Source organism: Vicugna pacos, chromosome 22 (genome assembly GCF_048564905.1).
Source record: "Vicugna pacos chromosome 22, VicPac4, whole genome shotgun sequence".
Taxonomy (NCBI): Eukaryota; Metazoa; Chordata; class Mammalia; order Artiodactyla; family Camelidae; genus Vicugna; species Vicugna pacos.
Genome location: NC_133008.1, coordinates 8,403,525 through 8,417,310, shown reverse-complemented (window position 1 = coordinate 8,417,310; position 13,786 = coordinate 8,403,525). Strand labels below are relative to the sequence as shown.

At 58.9% G+C, this 13,786-nt stretch overlaps 1 protein-coding gene across 2 annotated transcripts; it reads left to right on the top strand.

The window, feature by feature from the left end:
* Positions 1–1,289: 1,289 nt before the first annotated feature.
* Positions 1,290–11,861, top strand: FGFR4 (fibroblast growth factor receptor 4). Of its 2 annotated transcripts, none has more exons than XM_072947179.1 (18): positions 1,290–1,431; positions 3,962–4,105; positions 4,740–5,003; positions 5,093–5,173; positions 5,294–5,460; positions 5,994–6,117; positions 6,634–6,824; positions 6,955–7,093; positions 7,442–7,635; positions 7,740–7,885; positions 7,972–8,093; positions 9,279–9,389; positions 9,476–9,666; positions 10,070–10,192; positions 10,283–10,353; positions 10,560–10,697; positions 10,977–11,082; positions 11,177–11,861. In XM_072947179.1, the coding sequence occupies exons 2-18, from the start codon at positions 3,997–3,999 to the stop codon at positions 11,318–11,320; spliced, it is 2,421 nt and encodes an 806-aa protein (XP_072803280.1). In that variant the 5' UTR covers positions 1,290–1,431; positions 3,962–3,996; the 3' UTR covers positions 11,321–11,861. The 2 variants fall into 2 exon arrangements, with proteins under 2 accessions (XP_072803280.1, XP_072803279.1); XM_072947178.1 differs by having other exon boundaries at positions 3,966–4,105; positions 11,177–11,825.
* Positions 11,862–13,786: the final 1,925 nt, after the last annotated feature.

The window sequence follows — 13,786 nt, the reverse complement described above, 5'->3', positions numbered from 1 at the left end:
TGCATGCTAAGCCCTGCACTCTACCACTGAGCTATACTCTCCCCCCACACCACATCTTCTTTATCCGTTCATATATTGATGAACAATTAGGTTGCTTCCATATCTTGACAGTTGTAAATCATGCTGCTATGAACATTGGGATACATGTATCTTTTTGAATTAATATTTTCCGGGGTTTTGGATATATACCCAGGAGTAGAATTGCTGGGTTATATGGTAGTTCTATTTTTAGTTTTTTGAGAAACCTCCACACTATTTTCCGCAGTGGTTGCACCAGTTTACATTCCCACCAATAGTGTATGAGGAGAACGTGTCTACTTTCTGCAACCACTTTTGGAGGATGGTACTATCATTATACCAGTCTTACTGATGAGAAAATGAAGACACAGGGATGGAGTAACTTGACAAGGCCATGTGTGATGTGCTGAGATCTGAGTTCTGCAATCTGTGCACTTCACTCCCTGCTTCTTTCTCCATACTCACGGGAAAGAAGACACAGAAGAGGAACCTGGCAAGTTCAGAGGGCTTCTCTGAGCTAAGACTAAGAATGGGATGGAACTAACCAGACCTAGAGGGGAAAGATCATTCCAGGAAGTAGAACACATGTGCAAAGGCCCAGAGGTAGGGTGGGAGCAAAGAAGTGATTGAAGGCTTCATCTGGAGACATGTGCTAGAGGTGGGGGTGGGGGGTGGTGCAGGTCATGCCTAGAATCTCTATAGGAAGCTACTGGAAAGTTTTAAAGGGGTGGTTGTGTTTGGTACAGTCAGAGCTGTATTTTAAATATTACTCTGAAGGTTATGCAAAGAAATAATGAGGATGTGGGTAGAGGGAGTCTGCTAACCACTGTATGACGACTGTGCGGAAGACAGAGGAGCCAGGCTAGGCCAAGGTCTGCGTAAGCGGCGGGTCAGGACTGCTGGGTCTTGTTCCCTGAGGGGTGACAAGCAGAGGATGGAGCAATGGACTAGAACTTGGAAGCCTGGCCTGGGTGGGGCAAAAGAGACGGGTGGGGCAAAAGAGACGGGTGTGAAGGGGTGTGCACTAGGCTGGGGCCGAGCCCCAGGATGGGGCTAGCCCCGCAGGCCGATCCGTGCTGTTGGGTTCAAGAACTGGTTTCCAGGTGGGCTGGACGCTGTGCTGTCCGCTGTCCAGAGCTAGCCCAGGCAGGGCGGGACCCGGGGTGGGCGAGGCTCTGGGCTGTTCCCGGCCGAGCCGCTGTCAGGATAGAGCTGGTCCAGGAGGGGCGGGGCCTGAAATAGGCGAACCCGAGGTGGGCGGGGCGCAGGGCTGCCCGCGGCCACGCCGCTGTCGCGGGGGCATTCCTGGCTCTCCGGCCCGGGGCTGAGCAGCTCCCGGGCTGAGTCGGCTGTCACCGTGGGCGCGGGGGTCCGGGCTGCCGGGAGCTAGGAGCCAGGCCGTGGAGGAGCCAGGTGAGTCGGGACCCTGAGCCGGGAGCGGGGCCGCGGAGGTTCGAGGTGAGCCGGGACCCCGCGCGGGCCCAGGCTGCGCTCCCAGCCGCCAGGGGGCGAGCGGCGGCGGGGCTCCGGGAGCTCACCCCTCCCAGCACCGGGACCTGGGCGTCCGCTCGGCGGGCAGGGAGGGGGGCGAAGGGGACGGTAAATCAGTAACCCGCAGCGCACACAGGGCCTTTTGTCCCGCTCCGTCCAAAGAGCACCCTGGCCGCGGAGCTGGTTACTCATTGCCCACCGAGGCGGGGGCGGGCCGGCTGTCTCTGCAGCTCCCCTTCGGGACCCGCCGACTGGCACTTCCCCCCAGGGTGGCAGGGTAGGGGAGGAGGAGAAGGCGGGCGCTGGTCCCTCGGCTGCTGGACCGTCTACGCGCCCCGAGGAAGATGAGGCTCCGAGGGGTGTAGTCATTTGCCCAGGGTCCCCCAGCGCTTCACTGAGGAAGGCTGGAGAACGCTGGGCTACCCGATGCCAGAGTCAAGCCCTTTGGCCCCACGTGCAGGGCGGTCGGTCCGTCAGCGGCCGCGTATGACCCGACTAAGGTTCTGAGGTTCTGAGATCAGGGTTGCCAGGGGATGGAAATAAAATCCCTGGGCCTCCCCACTCCCCTCCCAACCCAGAGAGCTACCCTCCATGCAGAGCAGAGCAGGGTGAGGGGATTTCACAGAGGAGGGGCCAAACCGGGAGTGGGCACAGAGACAGTGGCATCCAAGCCGGGTGGAGAAGAGAAGTGGAGGTACAGAGGTGCAGCCAAGAGAAAAGACATGCCTGGCCTTGAAAGCCAGAGGCTTCACAGCGCTGAAGAAGCAGACTGTCAGGGCAAAGAGATTGACAAGGGCAGGGATGGAGGCCTAGGATGCTGGCTGAGCAGTGTGGACTGGATCCTGCTGCACACAGGCAGCCATTAAGGGCTTGTAAGCTGGGGCAGGGGCTGGAGTGGGGTACGACATGGCAGATGTGTAATTTCTAATACCCAGCTGGAGAGCCCAGGGAGATGTTTGCAGAAGTCCAACCTAGAGATGACCAGGCAGCGAAGGCAGGACTTACTGGAAAGGGACTAAAGCAATGGACTAAAGAATGGATTGAAAGTGGGAGAGAGATGAGGATAGGAGCTGGACAGGTGATGCCCCAGCTGTGGGGGCAACTCGGGGAAGGAGCAGTTTGAAGGGAGAGATAATGGCTTTGGCCAGAACAAGCTAAGTGCCCCCTGCCTTGGAACCAGAGCTGGACAGGGTGCAGAGGGATTCCCAGGCAAGGTAGGTCCAGAGACACCAGTGCCACCTGACTGTCACCCAGCTCCAGGTGAGAGCCAGTTAGTTCTCCTGGGACTCCAGAGATCACCTTCCCCTACCCGAGCTGAGGCTCAGTTTTGAATGTTCCTTTTGGGGGATAGAGACTGGTGGCATTGGGAGGATGGTAACTAGATGGGGAGCATGCGTACATCACACCTGACAGGACCAGCACCAGAAACGGAGGTGACTGGCTGAGGGCAGAGCGAGGGTGACAGTCATGGGGAAGGGGAGGGAGAGGAGAACGTTCCAACATTCTGTGTGCCCAGTCCCTTCGTAAATTCACTTTTTTGTTTGTTTGGGATAGGGGGAGGTAATTAAGTTTATGTATTTATTTTAATTTTTGTAAATGCTAGTACTGGGAATTGAACCCAGGACCTCCTGCATGTTAAGCACGGACTCTGCCACTGAGCCATACCCTCCCCCCAGCTCCCATACATTCTCTTTTATCCTCAAAGCAGTTCTGTGAGGACAGTGGGCCCAGAGAGGGACAGGGACTCACAAGTTGGTAAGCGTCAGGATTTGAAGTTGGCTCTGTCAGACACTGGAGTCTACATTCTTTACAAGAGCTTGCATGCCTCAGATGGAGCCGTGGGAGCACAAAAAACAGAGGTATCCCCAGAATGCAATTCTGGTTCAGAATGAGGAAGAACTTTTGCTTGCCATAGAATGTGCTACCGTGTTAGCAGTGAGCGCCCTGCCCCTGGAGGTAGCCAAAGCTGGTCATGGAAATGTCAGCAATGCCATCAGGAGTGGGGGCAGATCAGATAACATCCAGATGCTGGAGTTTGGTCTTGTATTATATTTCAGATTTTTTTTTTTACTGGCTCTTCAGTAATAAATTCATTTATTCAGCAAAAAATAAATTATGTGTGCTGAGAGCCAGCAGAAGATATGTCTCCGTTCTCTGCTTCCCTCCAAGGAAAGAATCTGAAAACTGCCCTTTCTGTGAACTTGTGCCAGGGTCTCAGCAGGACCCAAGGAGAGCAGGAAGCCCAGCCCACCCCCCACACAACCTACCTTTGGGAGGCCTTGGGCTCTGACTACAGCAGAGCTGGTTCTAGTCTCTGCCCTGCCGCAGCCTGGCAGGGGCTTGGACAAGTCTGCCGACCATTTCCTGTCTCAGTTTCCTCATCTGCAAGATGAGGGGATCTCGCCGGCCAAGGTGCACAACTAGCAGGAGTTCTTCGCTCTCTCTGTTTCAGGAAGGCAGTCGGTGGGAAGCCCAGCCTGGCTCCCTATGAGTAGCAGGAAGGAGATGCGGCTGCTGTTGGCCCTGTTGGGGGTCCTCCTGGGGGCACCCGGGGCTCCAGCTTTGTCCTTTGAGGCCTCTGAGGAAATGGAGCCGGGTATGGCCTCGGAGAAGGGAGAGGGTGGCAGGGGTGGGAAGAGTGGGCATCAGGAGGGGGCTGCTGGCAGAGCAAAGCTGGAGAGGATCCTGGCCCCAGCCCTGAGGAGGTGGCAGCAGGGCAGGACCCGACCCTTGAGACTCAGTGTCTGGCTCCCAGCAAGCGTCTGCTTATCTCTGTGTCCACAAGAGAGGACTGGCCTTGCAGGGTGCAGGGCCCTGACCTGGGCTGCAGAGCTGGTGGTGAGCCCCCTGACTGTGTGTGTGTGCGTGTGTATGTGTGTATGGCTTGGGATGCCCAGGCAGCACGTGTGGTGTATGCACTATGAGTGTGATGCACCCCAGTGGTGTGGCCTGTGCCCTATACGTGGCACCTATAGCATGTGCCGTGTGTGTGTGTGTGTCTTGGGCAGTGGCATGTCCTGTCCAGCATGTGTGCTAGGCACCATGTGTATGATATGCACCAGAGGCGAGGCATTTGCCCTGCACGGTAGCGTCTGTAGCATGTGGTTGTATGGGTGTCCAGCATGCGTCAAGGGGTGCTCATGCCCTGTGTGTGCAGCGTGTTCTCTGTGTGCAAGGGGCCGACTTAGCCAGGGCTGCCGGGCTCACTGACCTCTGCCCTCGGCCCACAGAGCCCTGCCTGGCCCCCAGCCCGGAGCAGCAAGAGCAGGAGCTGACCGTGGCCCTTGGGCAGCCTGTGCGGTTATGCTGTGGGCGGGCCGAGCGTAGTGGCCACTGGTACAAGGAGGGCAGTCGCCTGGCACCTGCTGGCCGAGTGCGAGGCTGGAGAGGCCGCTTGGAGATCGCCAGCTTCCTACCCGAGGATGCTGGCCAATACCTCTGCCTGGCACGAAGCTCCATGTTTGTCCTACACAATGTCACCTTGGTTGTGGATGGTAAGGGGGTCTGGCAGGAGCTAAGGGGTGCCTGGGGAAAGAAACTCTCTGTCTCAGGCCTTAAACACCTCCCTCTGTCCCTAACATAGACTCCATGACCTCCAGCAATGGTGATGAGGATCCCAAGACCCACAGGGACCCCTCAAATGGGCACATTTACCCCCAGCAAGGTCAGTGTGAGACCTCAAGGACTCACTTCCCTATTTCCCAGCTGGTCACGGAGAAAACACCCTTGTGGAAACAGGTGACCCTCCTGGGGACACTGAGTTATCCCTTCTCCTCCCCTCCAGCACCTTACTGGACACACCCCCAGCGCATGGAGAAGAAACTGCACGCAGTGCCTGCTGGGAACACCGTCAAGTTCCGCTGCCCAGCTGCAGGCAACCCCACACCCACCATCCGCTGGCTCAAGGACGGACAGGACTTCCATGGGGAGCATCGCATTGGAGGCATTCGGGTGAGTGTCTGAGTTCCAAGACCATGTGTTCCTCCATTTTCATCCCGCATCGATCCCCTCAAATCACACAGTTCTTTCTCTAATGAGGAAGACAGCTGCGGGGCCCTGAAGGAGCACGAGACCTTGGACTTGAGCAGCTCTGGTTCAAGTGCCCACTCTGTCACTCTCTGGCAAGTGGCTTAGCCTCTCAACCTGAGCAACTCCATTTATTAAGTGGGAAGGATCACTGACCGGCAGATATCAATATTTGTTTTAGCAGCTCATTCTCATGTTGAGACTCTGCAGGGTCAGCTCCAGGCTGTAGGCTCAGAGGAAGCTGAGACTCAAGGCAAAGACTAGTTCAAGGTTTCACAGCAAGGATAGAAGTAGAGCTAAAACTGAGACTCAAACCCGAGGCTCAGATACTTCTTGGAGCTTTCTCCATTGTCCCAAGGTCCCTGCCTCCCTGTGGGCGGGATTTAGCCTCCTCATGCCCTGGTCCCCTGGATGGGTATGCTTCGGTGGCCCCTTGTGGACACGTCCCCTGCCTCCAGCTCCGCCACCAGCACTGGAGCCTGGTGATGGAAAGCGTGGTGCCCTCAGACCGCGGCACATACACCTGCCTCGTGGAGAACTCTTTGGGCAGCATCCGCTACAGTTACCTGCTGGACGTGCTGGGTGAGCGCATGGGCGGGTGAGGCAGTGTGGGGGTGGGAACCTTGATTCTTCCTTCAGCTGGGACCCAGTCTGGCAGGCAAGATGGACTTAGATGACTCAGTCAAGCTACTCAAAGTATCCAGGTGGGTCTGAGGGAAGCACAGGAGTAATGTGGGCCTGGAGGAGCAGGGGCAGCTGAGAGGAAAAGTGGGAAAGACATCCAGGCAGAGGCACAGGCTGAGTGAAGGCTCTATGTGTAGAGAATACAATGCATTTGTGGTGGAGGTATATGCCTGGGGTGTGGCGTTTAAGCAGGGAGCCAGGCCCAGAGGGTGTTTGAATGCTAGGCTGAGAAGTTGTCCCCAAAGGCAGTGGGGAGCCATGGAAGGTTTGAATGGGGTAAGCAGGGGATGAACAAGGTCTGAGCTGAGTATCAGGAAGGTTCCTCCCTTGAGCTGCGGGGAGGCTGGAGGAAGGTGACCAGGGTGCTTCTGCGGGTGCCACTGGTCAGGGTTGACGGCCCGGTTCGGCCCCCAGAGCGGTCCCCGCACCGGCCCATCCTGCAGGCGGGGCTCCCGGCCAACACCACAGCTGTAGTGGGCAGTGATGTGGAGCTGCTATGCAAGGTGTACAGCGACGCCCAGCCCCACATCCAGTGGCTGAAACACATCGTCATCAACGGCAGCAGCTTCGGTGCCGACGGCTTCCCCTATGTGCAAGTCCTCAAGGTCCCGTCCCCGCCAGCGCCTGAGCCCTACCATTCTCCTGTGGGGTTATGGGGTGGCCCCCAGCTCCCTTCCCGGCCACAGTGTGGCCCCAGGCCAAGCTGTGACCCCTGAGTGTGTCCCCCATCCCCAGACAGCAGACATTAATAGCTCAGAGGTGGAGGTCCTGTACCTTCGGAACGTGTCAGCTGAGGACGCTGGCGAGTACACCTGCCTGGCCGGCAACTCCATCGGCCTCTCTTACCAGTCGGCTTGGCTCACGGTGCTACCAGGTGAGCTCCTGAGGGGTCAGGGGAGGCTGCAGGATTCTGCTGTGGTCCAGCAGTGGACTGTGCTCTGCTGGGTAGAAGACAGTCTTCCTTGCCCGTGGAGTCTGGGTTTGGGATGTGGCATGTGGATTTGTGTGTTTGATTCTGCGTGTAGCAGCCCCTCTATGCACGTCCACATGTGACTGTCTGTGCCTCCCCCGGGGTGTGTGTATGCGGGACTGGGGTGGGTCTAACTGCAGCTTTCTGGGTATGTGTCCCTGTGTATGTCGGGAGCTCTGAGGGCCTCAGTTGGGGGGGGGGGACCATCTGACCACTGACTGGTCTGTCATCTGTGTACCCGTCTGTGGGCAGAGGAGGACCTCACGTGGACAGCAGCCGCGCCCGAGGCCAGGTACACGGACGTCATCCTGTACACGTCGGGCTCTCTGGCTTTGCTTGTGCTCCTGCTGCTGGTCGGCCTGTATCACAGGCAGGTGCTCCACAGCCGGCACCCCCGGCAGCCTGCCACTGTGCAGAAATTGTCCCGCTTCCCTCTGGCCCGACAGGTACCAACCGAGTGTCCCCCACCTCCGTGTCCCCATAGCGAGGCTCTGGGCCTGCATTCCCGCCCCAGCTTGGCCTCAGCAGCCTCAAATCTGTCACTCTGCAGTTCTCCCTGGAGTCAGGCTCCTCGGCCAAATCAAGCCTGTCCCTGGTGCGGGGTGTCCGTCTCTCCTCCAGCGGCCCCCCCTTGCTCGCTGGCCTCGTGAGTCTAGACCTACCCCTCGACCCGCTGTGGGAGTTCCCCCGGGACAGGTATGCGATGCAGAGTGAGGGTGGGGCTCAGACTCTGGGCGGGAATGAAGGCGGAGGATGGCTGAGGCCTCGTCTCTCATTTTCAGGCTGGTGCTCGGGAAGCCCCTGGGCGAGGGCTGCTTCGGGCAGGTGGTGTGTGCAGAGGCCTTCGGCATGGACCCCAGTCGTCCTGACCAAGCCAGCACTGTGGCCGTCAAGATGCTTAAGGGTGAGTGTGGCGGCCTGGGGGAGGCACTGTGGCCTTGGGTCTAACAGAAGGGGCTCGTGGTGCTGCCAGGTGAGCGCTGAGGGCCAGGAGAGGCTGCAGAATCCCACTGGGGGGGACTAACTCTGCTACTGACCCTGGAAAGTCACTTCTGAGCTTCAGTTTCCTCACGTGTCACATGGGGTAAATAATAGTCCCAACCTCCCAGCCCAAGGTTCCTGGAAAGTGCCTAGTGCCTAGTCTTAACCTTTGGGATGAGGGGGAGTTCAGGGATTTGGGGTGATGGGTTTGATACACCTGTCAGCCTTGGCCTCAAATAGCCATATCAGCCTCGAAGGCCTCACCTCATTCCCCCATGACTCCCTTCCCAAGTCACAGCCTCAGCCTCCCCCTGGGCCCTTCCCGGGTCTGTCCCCCTGTGTCCACTACTGTCGGAGAACAGCCCATGCAGCAGCCCCAGGTGCTCAGAACACACCTGGGACCCACTCTCGGGGCCTCTCGCTGCTGTCCCCCAGCCCCATCTAGAAGAACGGCCCAAACTACTGTTCTGCTCCCCCCAGGCCCCTCCTCTCTGCACAGCTGGGGCCACCTGGCACTTTCTGGGAGGCAGGGATTGAGAAATGTGCATTGTGAGGTCTGGTGGGGAGGGCAGTCATTGGCCCAGGGCCACGGGTCAGCCCCGGAGGCAGCCCCTGGTCCTTAGTCTTCTCAAGAGAAGCTGAAGCAGTTTCTTCCTGGCCTCCCCTAGCTGCACCCCACTGACAGCTCCCTGAATTCCCAGGCCAGATGGACGCCAGGCCCTGGTCAGACAGACCTCGGGGCGCCAGCCCACTTCCCGCCCCCAGGAGCTCTCACTCCATTCAGGGACTAGCGCCAGGCCCTGCAGACAGAGCTTCCTTCCTGTTCAGAGCTCTTCCCCCTCTCTTCTGTTTCCCGGTCCCACTCACTGCCAGGCCTACTTCTTCTAGATCCTTAATCTTGTTGCATCCTTGCAACTGCTAGGAGAGTTAGGGCATGAGCCATGGTCCAATTTCATACAAGAGGATCCTGAGGTTAAGAGACTTTCAAGGCCACATAGCCTAGTGGAGATTCAGGCTCAGACCTTTCTGACTCCGGGGCCATGGCGCCGTGTCCCGTCCCCGACGTGTAGCCTCCCTTGCATAGTCACCCTGGCTGTCATCCTTGCAGACAACGCCTCCGACAAGGACCTGGCAGACCTGGTCTCTGAGATGGAGGTGATGAAGCTGATTGGCCGACACAAGAACATTATCAACCTGCTGGGTGTCTGCACCCAGGAAGGTGGGGCGGGGCAGGGCTAGGGGTGAGGACGGTTGGGGCATGGAGCCACAGCTCCAGCAGCTTCCCTGTCCCCCCACCCCCTGTAGGGCCCCTGTACGTAATTGTGGAGTGTGCCGCCAAGGGAAACCTGCGGGAGTTCCTGCGGGCCCGCCGCCCCCAAGGCCCTGACCTCAGCCCCGACGGGCCTCGGAGCAGTGAGGGGCCACTCTCCTTCCCTGCCCTGGTCTCCTGCGCCTACCAGGTGGCCCGAGGCATGCAATACCTGGAGTCGCGGAAAGTACGGGCAGCAGGCAGCACGCTGGACTGCTCCATCTGCTCCATCTGCTCCATCTCCACACTTTCATGCCCTTGCTTTAAATGTCCCCAACTTCTCCCTTTCTCCACTTTCTCATAACCCTAAGTGTCCCTAAGCCCTCCTGTACCCCTCATCCATATGCAATTGACACCGCCTGTCCCCATTCCTTCCTTACAAAATCCCTAACCCTTAGGCAGGAAGAGGTGATGCAAGAGAGGGTGTGGGCCCTGAGGTCAGCTGGCTTAGGTTTCTCCTCTCTGAATCTTGACTTCCTCATCTGTAAAATGGGTGGATGATCCCTATCACCCGGTTTACTGTGAGGTGGCTCTCAGCTGTATGTCCTCATAATCCTAAGACCCCTGCTCGTCCTCTGCCCTGCCTCCAGTGCATCCACCGGGACCTGGCTGCCCGTAACGTGCTGGTGACAGAGGACAACGTGATGAAGATCGCTGACTTTGGGCTGGCCCGTGGCATTCACCACATTGACTACTACAAGAAAACCAGCAATGTAAGGGAGGGAGGAAGCGCAGAGCTGGGTGGGGTCAGGGGCCCGGGACCTGTGGGTCTCGGCAGCAGTGTGCCCTCTCCTCCCCTCCAGGGCCGCCTGCCTGTCAAGTGGATGGCCCCTGAGGCCTTGTTTGACAGAGTCTACACACACCAGAGTGATGTGTGAGTTCCAGAAGCTGGGGCCTGGGGTGTCTGCCAGTGATTGTTGTCCTTGCCTGGGGTCACACAGCCCTGGGACCTGAATGGGACGAGACTCTAAAAGAAGCCCTAATCCCCACCCCCGTGGTTGATCATGCCTGCGGGGCCCCCCAGCCTATCCCAGGGGTAGGAAGTGAAACTGCGCTACTGAGCCTGGTCTCTGCCTGCAGGTGGTCATTTGGGATCCTGCTGTGGGAGATCTTCACCCTCGGGGGCTCCCCGTACCCTGGCATTCCCGTGGAGGAGCTGTTCTCACTGCTACGGGAGGGGCATCGGATGGACCGGCCCCCACACTGCCCCCCAGAGCTGTGAGGCCTCACCCCACTCTCCTCCACTTTCCAGTCCTCATCCTCTGCCCTGACCATGGCCTCAGGATCTGGCCACAGGGAGTGGTCGGCACTAATTCCCTGTCGCCACCTCCTCAGCCCAGGGGGGAGGTCCTGGCCTGGCTTCTGCATGTTCCACTGAATGGCCTCATTTATACTGAATCAAACCCCAGCCCTTCATCACTGCCCCAACCCAGGGCCGGGAGGTCCTTAACTCACCCAGGCCTCGGGCTCCTTCTGACCCTCTCCCACCTCTCCCAGGTACGGGCTGATGCGGGAGTGCTGGCACGCGGCACCCTCTCAGAGACCCACCTTCAAGCAGCTGGTGGAGGCGCTGGACAAGGTCCTGCTGGCCGTGTCTGAGGAGGTACCTCTCCCCTATTGTCCCATGACTCCCTGCCGACTCCCCTCTGGGCCTTAACCCTGCTGCTCCCAGGACTGACGCGCGCTCTTCCCCATAGTACCTCGACCTCCGCCTAACCTTTGGACCCTACTCCCCCGCCGGTGGGGACGCCAGCAGCACCTGCTCCTCCAATGACTCTGTCTTCAGCCACGAGCCCCTGCCACTGGGGCCCAGCTCCTTCTTTCCTGGGGTGCAGACGTGAGCAGGGACACAAGCCTGTACGGGCAGGCCGGCTGGCGGCCTCGGGCCCCCTGGCTCAGCTGCAACCTGGCAGCCCCGGGCCCTGACCTAAGGGTCCCGTCTCAGATCTCTGGTTCTGCTTTGGGGAGGTCCGTCCTTGGTCCTGGGGTCCCCAGTTGAAACTTTCTGCTCTGGCCTTGGGTTTTCAAACCAGCATTCAGCCCCAGTTTCAAGGTCCTGCCCTTGCCTCAGAGTCATGGCCCCAGGGTTCTAATGGCTTCTGCTGGCCTCCTGGGCCCTGGCGCTGGGTCCTTGTTCTAGGGCTTCGGTTGGACCCGGCTGCAGGGCTGCCCTAAACCTCCCTGCTTCCCTACACCAGGAGAGGTCTTGGGTCTCTGAACCCGTTTCTCCAGGCCTCCCCTGCCTCTCCTGCCTCCCCTCTGCTGCTTGTGCCAGCATCTTGGTGGGAGGAGCGCTTGCCCCTGTGCGAGCTGAGAGGCTGGAAGCCTGCCCAAAACACAGAAGCAAATGGCCTTTTATAAATTATTTTTTTTTGAAATAAACCTCTGTGTGCCTGGTATCTTCCCTGCAGCGGATGGAGGGGGAACAGCGTGGCGCAATCCCTGACCTGGGAGTGTTGCCTGGGTGACACAGGCTGAGGGCTCCCGGGGTTTCCGTCTGCCTCCAGCTGCTGAGGTGGCCCCAGGAGCCTGCGTGCACCTCTGTCTTGGTCTGTCTGTCTCACCAGCACATCTTGTATACGTGATGGTGTGAAGGAGCTCTAATGGACAGAGGTGTCCACGCAACACCATTCACTGGGCGGGACTCCCGCACCCTCTGCACATGCGTACGTGTGTGCCTGCCCTGGGACTATCCCTGAGGGAGCTAGCAGCACCCCTCCCCCATCTGCTCAGCATTAACCAAGCTGACCGTTAACACAGCGTGAAAGCCTGAAACTCAGCCTCGAGGCTGCTGCCCCGCTCCCGCTCCCACGCTCTGCCGCTCAGGCTGGGGGCTTGCGGGGACTGTGCCCGCCCCCCCCGCCCCACCCTACCCTGGCCGGCCTCCCAGGCAGCAGCTGGTTGCCGCCTGGCTGGGCTGCAGCTGTCTCTGCCTGCCTGGGCCTCCCCTGGGGAGGCCGTCATGGCCCTGTTCTCAAGCACCCTCTGGAGGGTGGGTGGAGGGATCAGATTCCCAGGGCTCCGAGCCTGGAACCTTCTCCAACTCCATTCCAGCGGTTACTCTGCTCTTCAGCCCCTAAACCACAAGGAGGAGGTACCTGACCCAGCGCCTGGAGCTGTCTCCTGCCCTGTCCTGGAATAGGAGTCCCCATCCAGGACAGACCCTTTGTGGAGGCTGCCTAGATTGTCCCCTCGCTGAGGGGGTGGCTGAAAGTATGTACAGGGTCAGAAGGGACTGGATATGAGGATTTGGGACGGGGGCCATCCTGCAAGACAGCAGCCACTCATGGCCATGCTTCTCCTCCTGCTCCGGGTCTCCTCACACCCGCACCATGTGCCCTCTCTGATTCACCATGTCCCAAATTGAACTGCTCATCTTCCCCCAAAACTGCACTTCCAGGACCCCACATCTTAGAGAAGGCACGGGGCCAAAACCCAGGGAGTCATCCCTGACCGCTTCCTTTCCCCCAGGAGCCCTATTCCCTAATGGGCGGATAGAACACTGGACTTGGAGCCAGAAAGTCCAAAGCCAGTGTCCCAGGGCCAGTGCTCTCATCGCCTTCTCTGCCCATTTGAGTGGAGCGCTCCTGCCTTGCCTACCTCCCAGGGCTTAGGGTTTAGGATGAAATGTGTCTTGGATGGGCATATGCTTGGGGAAAGCCTCCTGCAGAGTTCACATGGGTGATGCTGAGTGTTTCCCTGAGGACTGGTGTGTGGTCTTTGCACCTGAGTGTCCCCCTCCCAACCCAAGGTCTTCTCCATCCCCTTCCCTCCCCTTCCCTTGTAGGCGGCTCCACAGGCAGCTTCCAAAAGCAGCTCTTGGCTTCTGCTCCTCCTGCACTCAAGAGCCCCCCTCTGGGTCCCTGGAACCCCCCCCAAACTTTCTGACGGAGCCCCAGTCTCCCACTGGGGTCACTGGCCAGTGACTGTGTCCTTCACCAGCCTAGTCAATCACAGGAGAGGCAGATCCCTCAGAGCCCAGCTGGGGAGCAAAAGGGCTCAGAGGCTACAACAGTGTACAAGGAGCAAGGGTGACGAATAAGAGCCCGCAGTTTCCACTTGGCCACCATAAGCCCACTACCAGATAAGAGTTAGTTTCCCCAATTTAATGGTAGAGAAGCTGAGGGTGTGATGGGCCTAGGGTCACAAGGATGACTCAGCTCTAAGGAAGAAGCTGAGTTGACCTCCACCCCCGCCCCAGATCCCAGGTTCCCGGCAGGTCCTGCACACAAGGGAGACCCATCAGAGCGACAGGGGCAGCTGCTGCCTGGTAGGTCCTGAAGACCAAGAGGGGCTCAGCTGCCCAG

Bases quoted from the DNA above. Each gene is read 5' to 3' on its own strand.
- FGFR4 (XM_072947179.1), top strand. From the start codon at position 3,997: ATGAGTAGCAGGAAGGAGATGCGGCTGCTGTTGGCCCTGTTGGGGGTC. The intron at 5,461-5,993 runs GTGAGTGTCTGA...CCCTGCCTCCAG, and splicing joins ATCGCATTGGAGGCATTCGG to CTCCGCCACCAGCACTGGAG. The intron at 10,354-10,559 runs GTGAGTTCCAGA...CTCTGCCTGCAG, and splicing joins TACACACACCAGAGTGATGT to GTGGTCATTTGGGATCCTGC.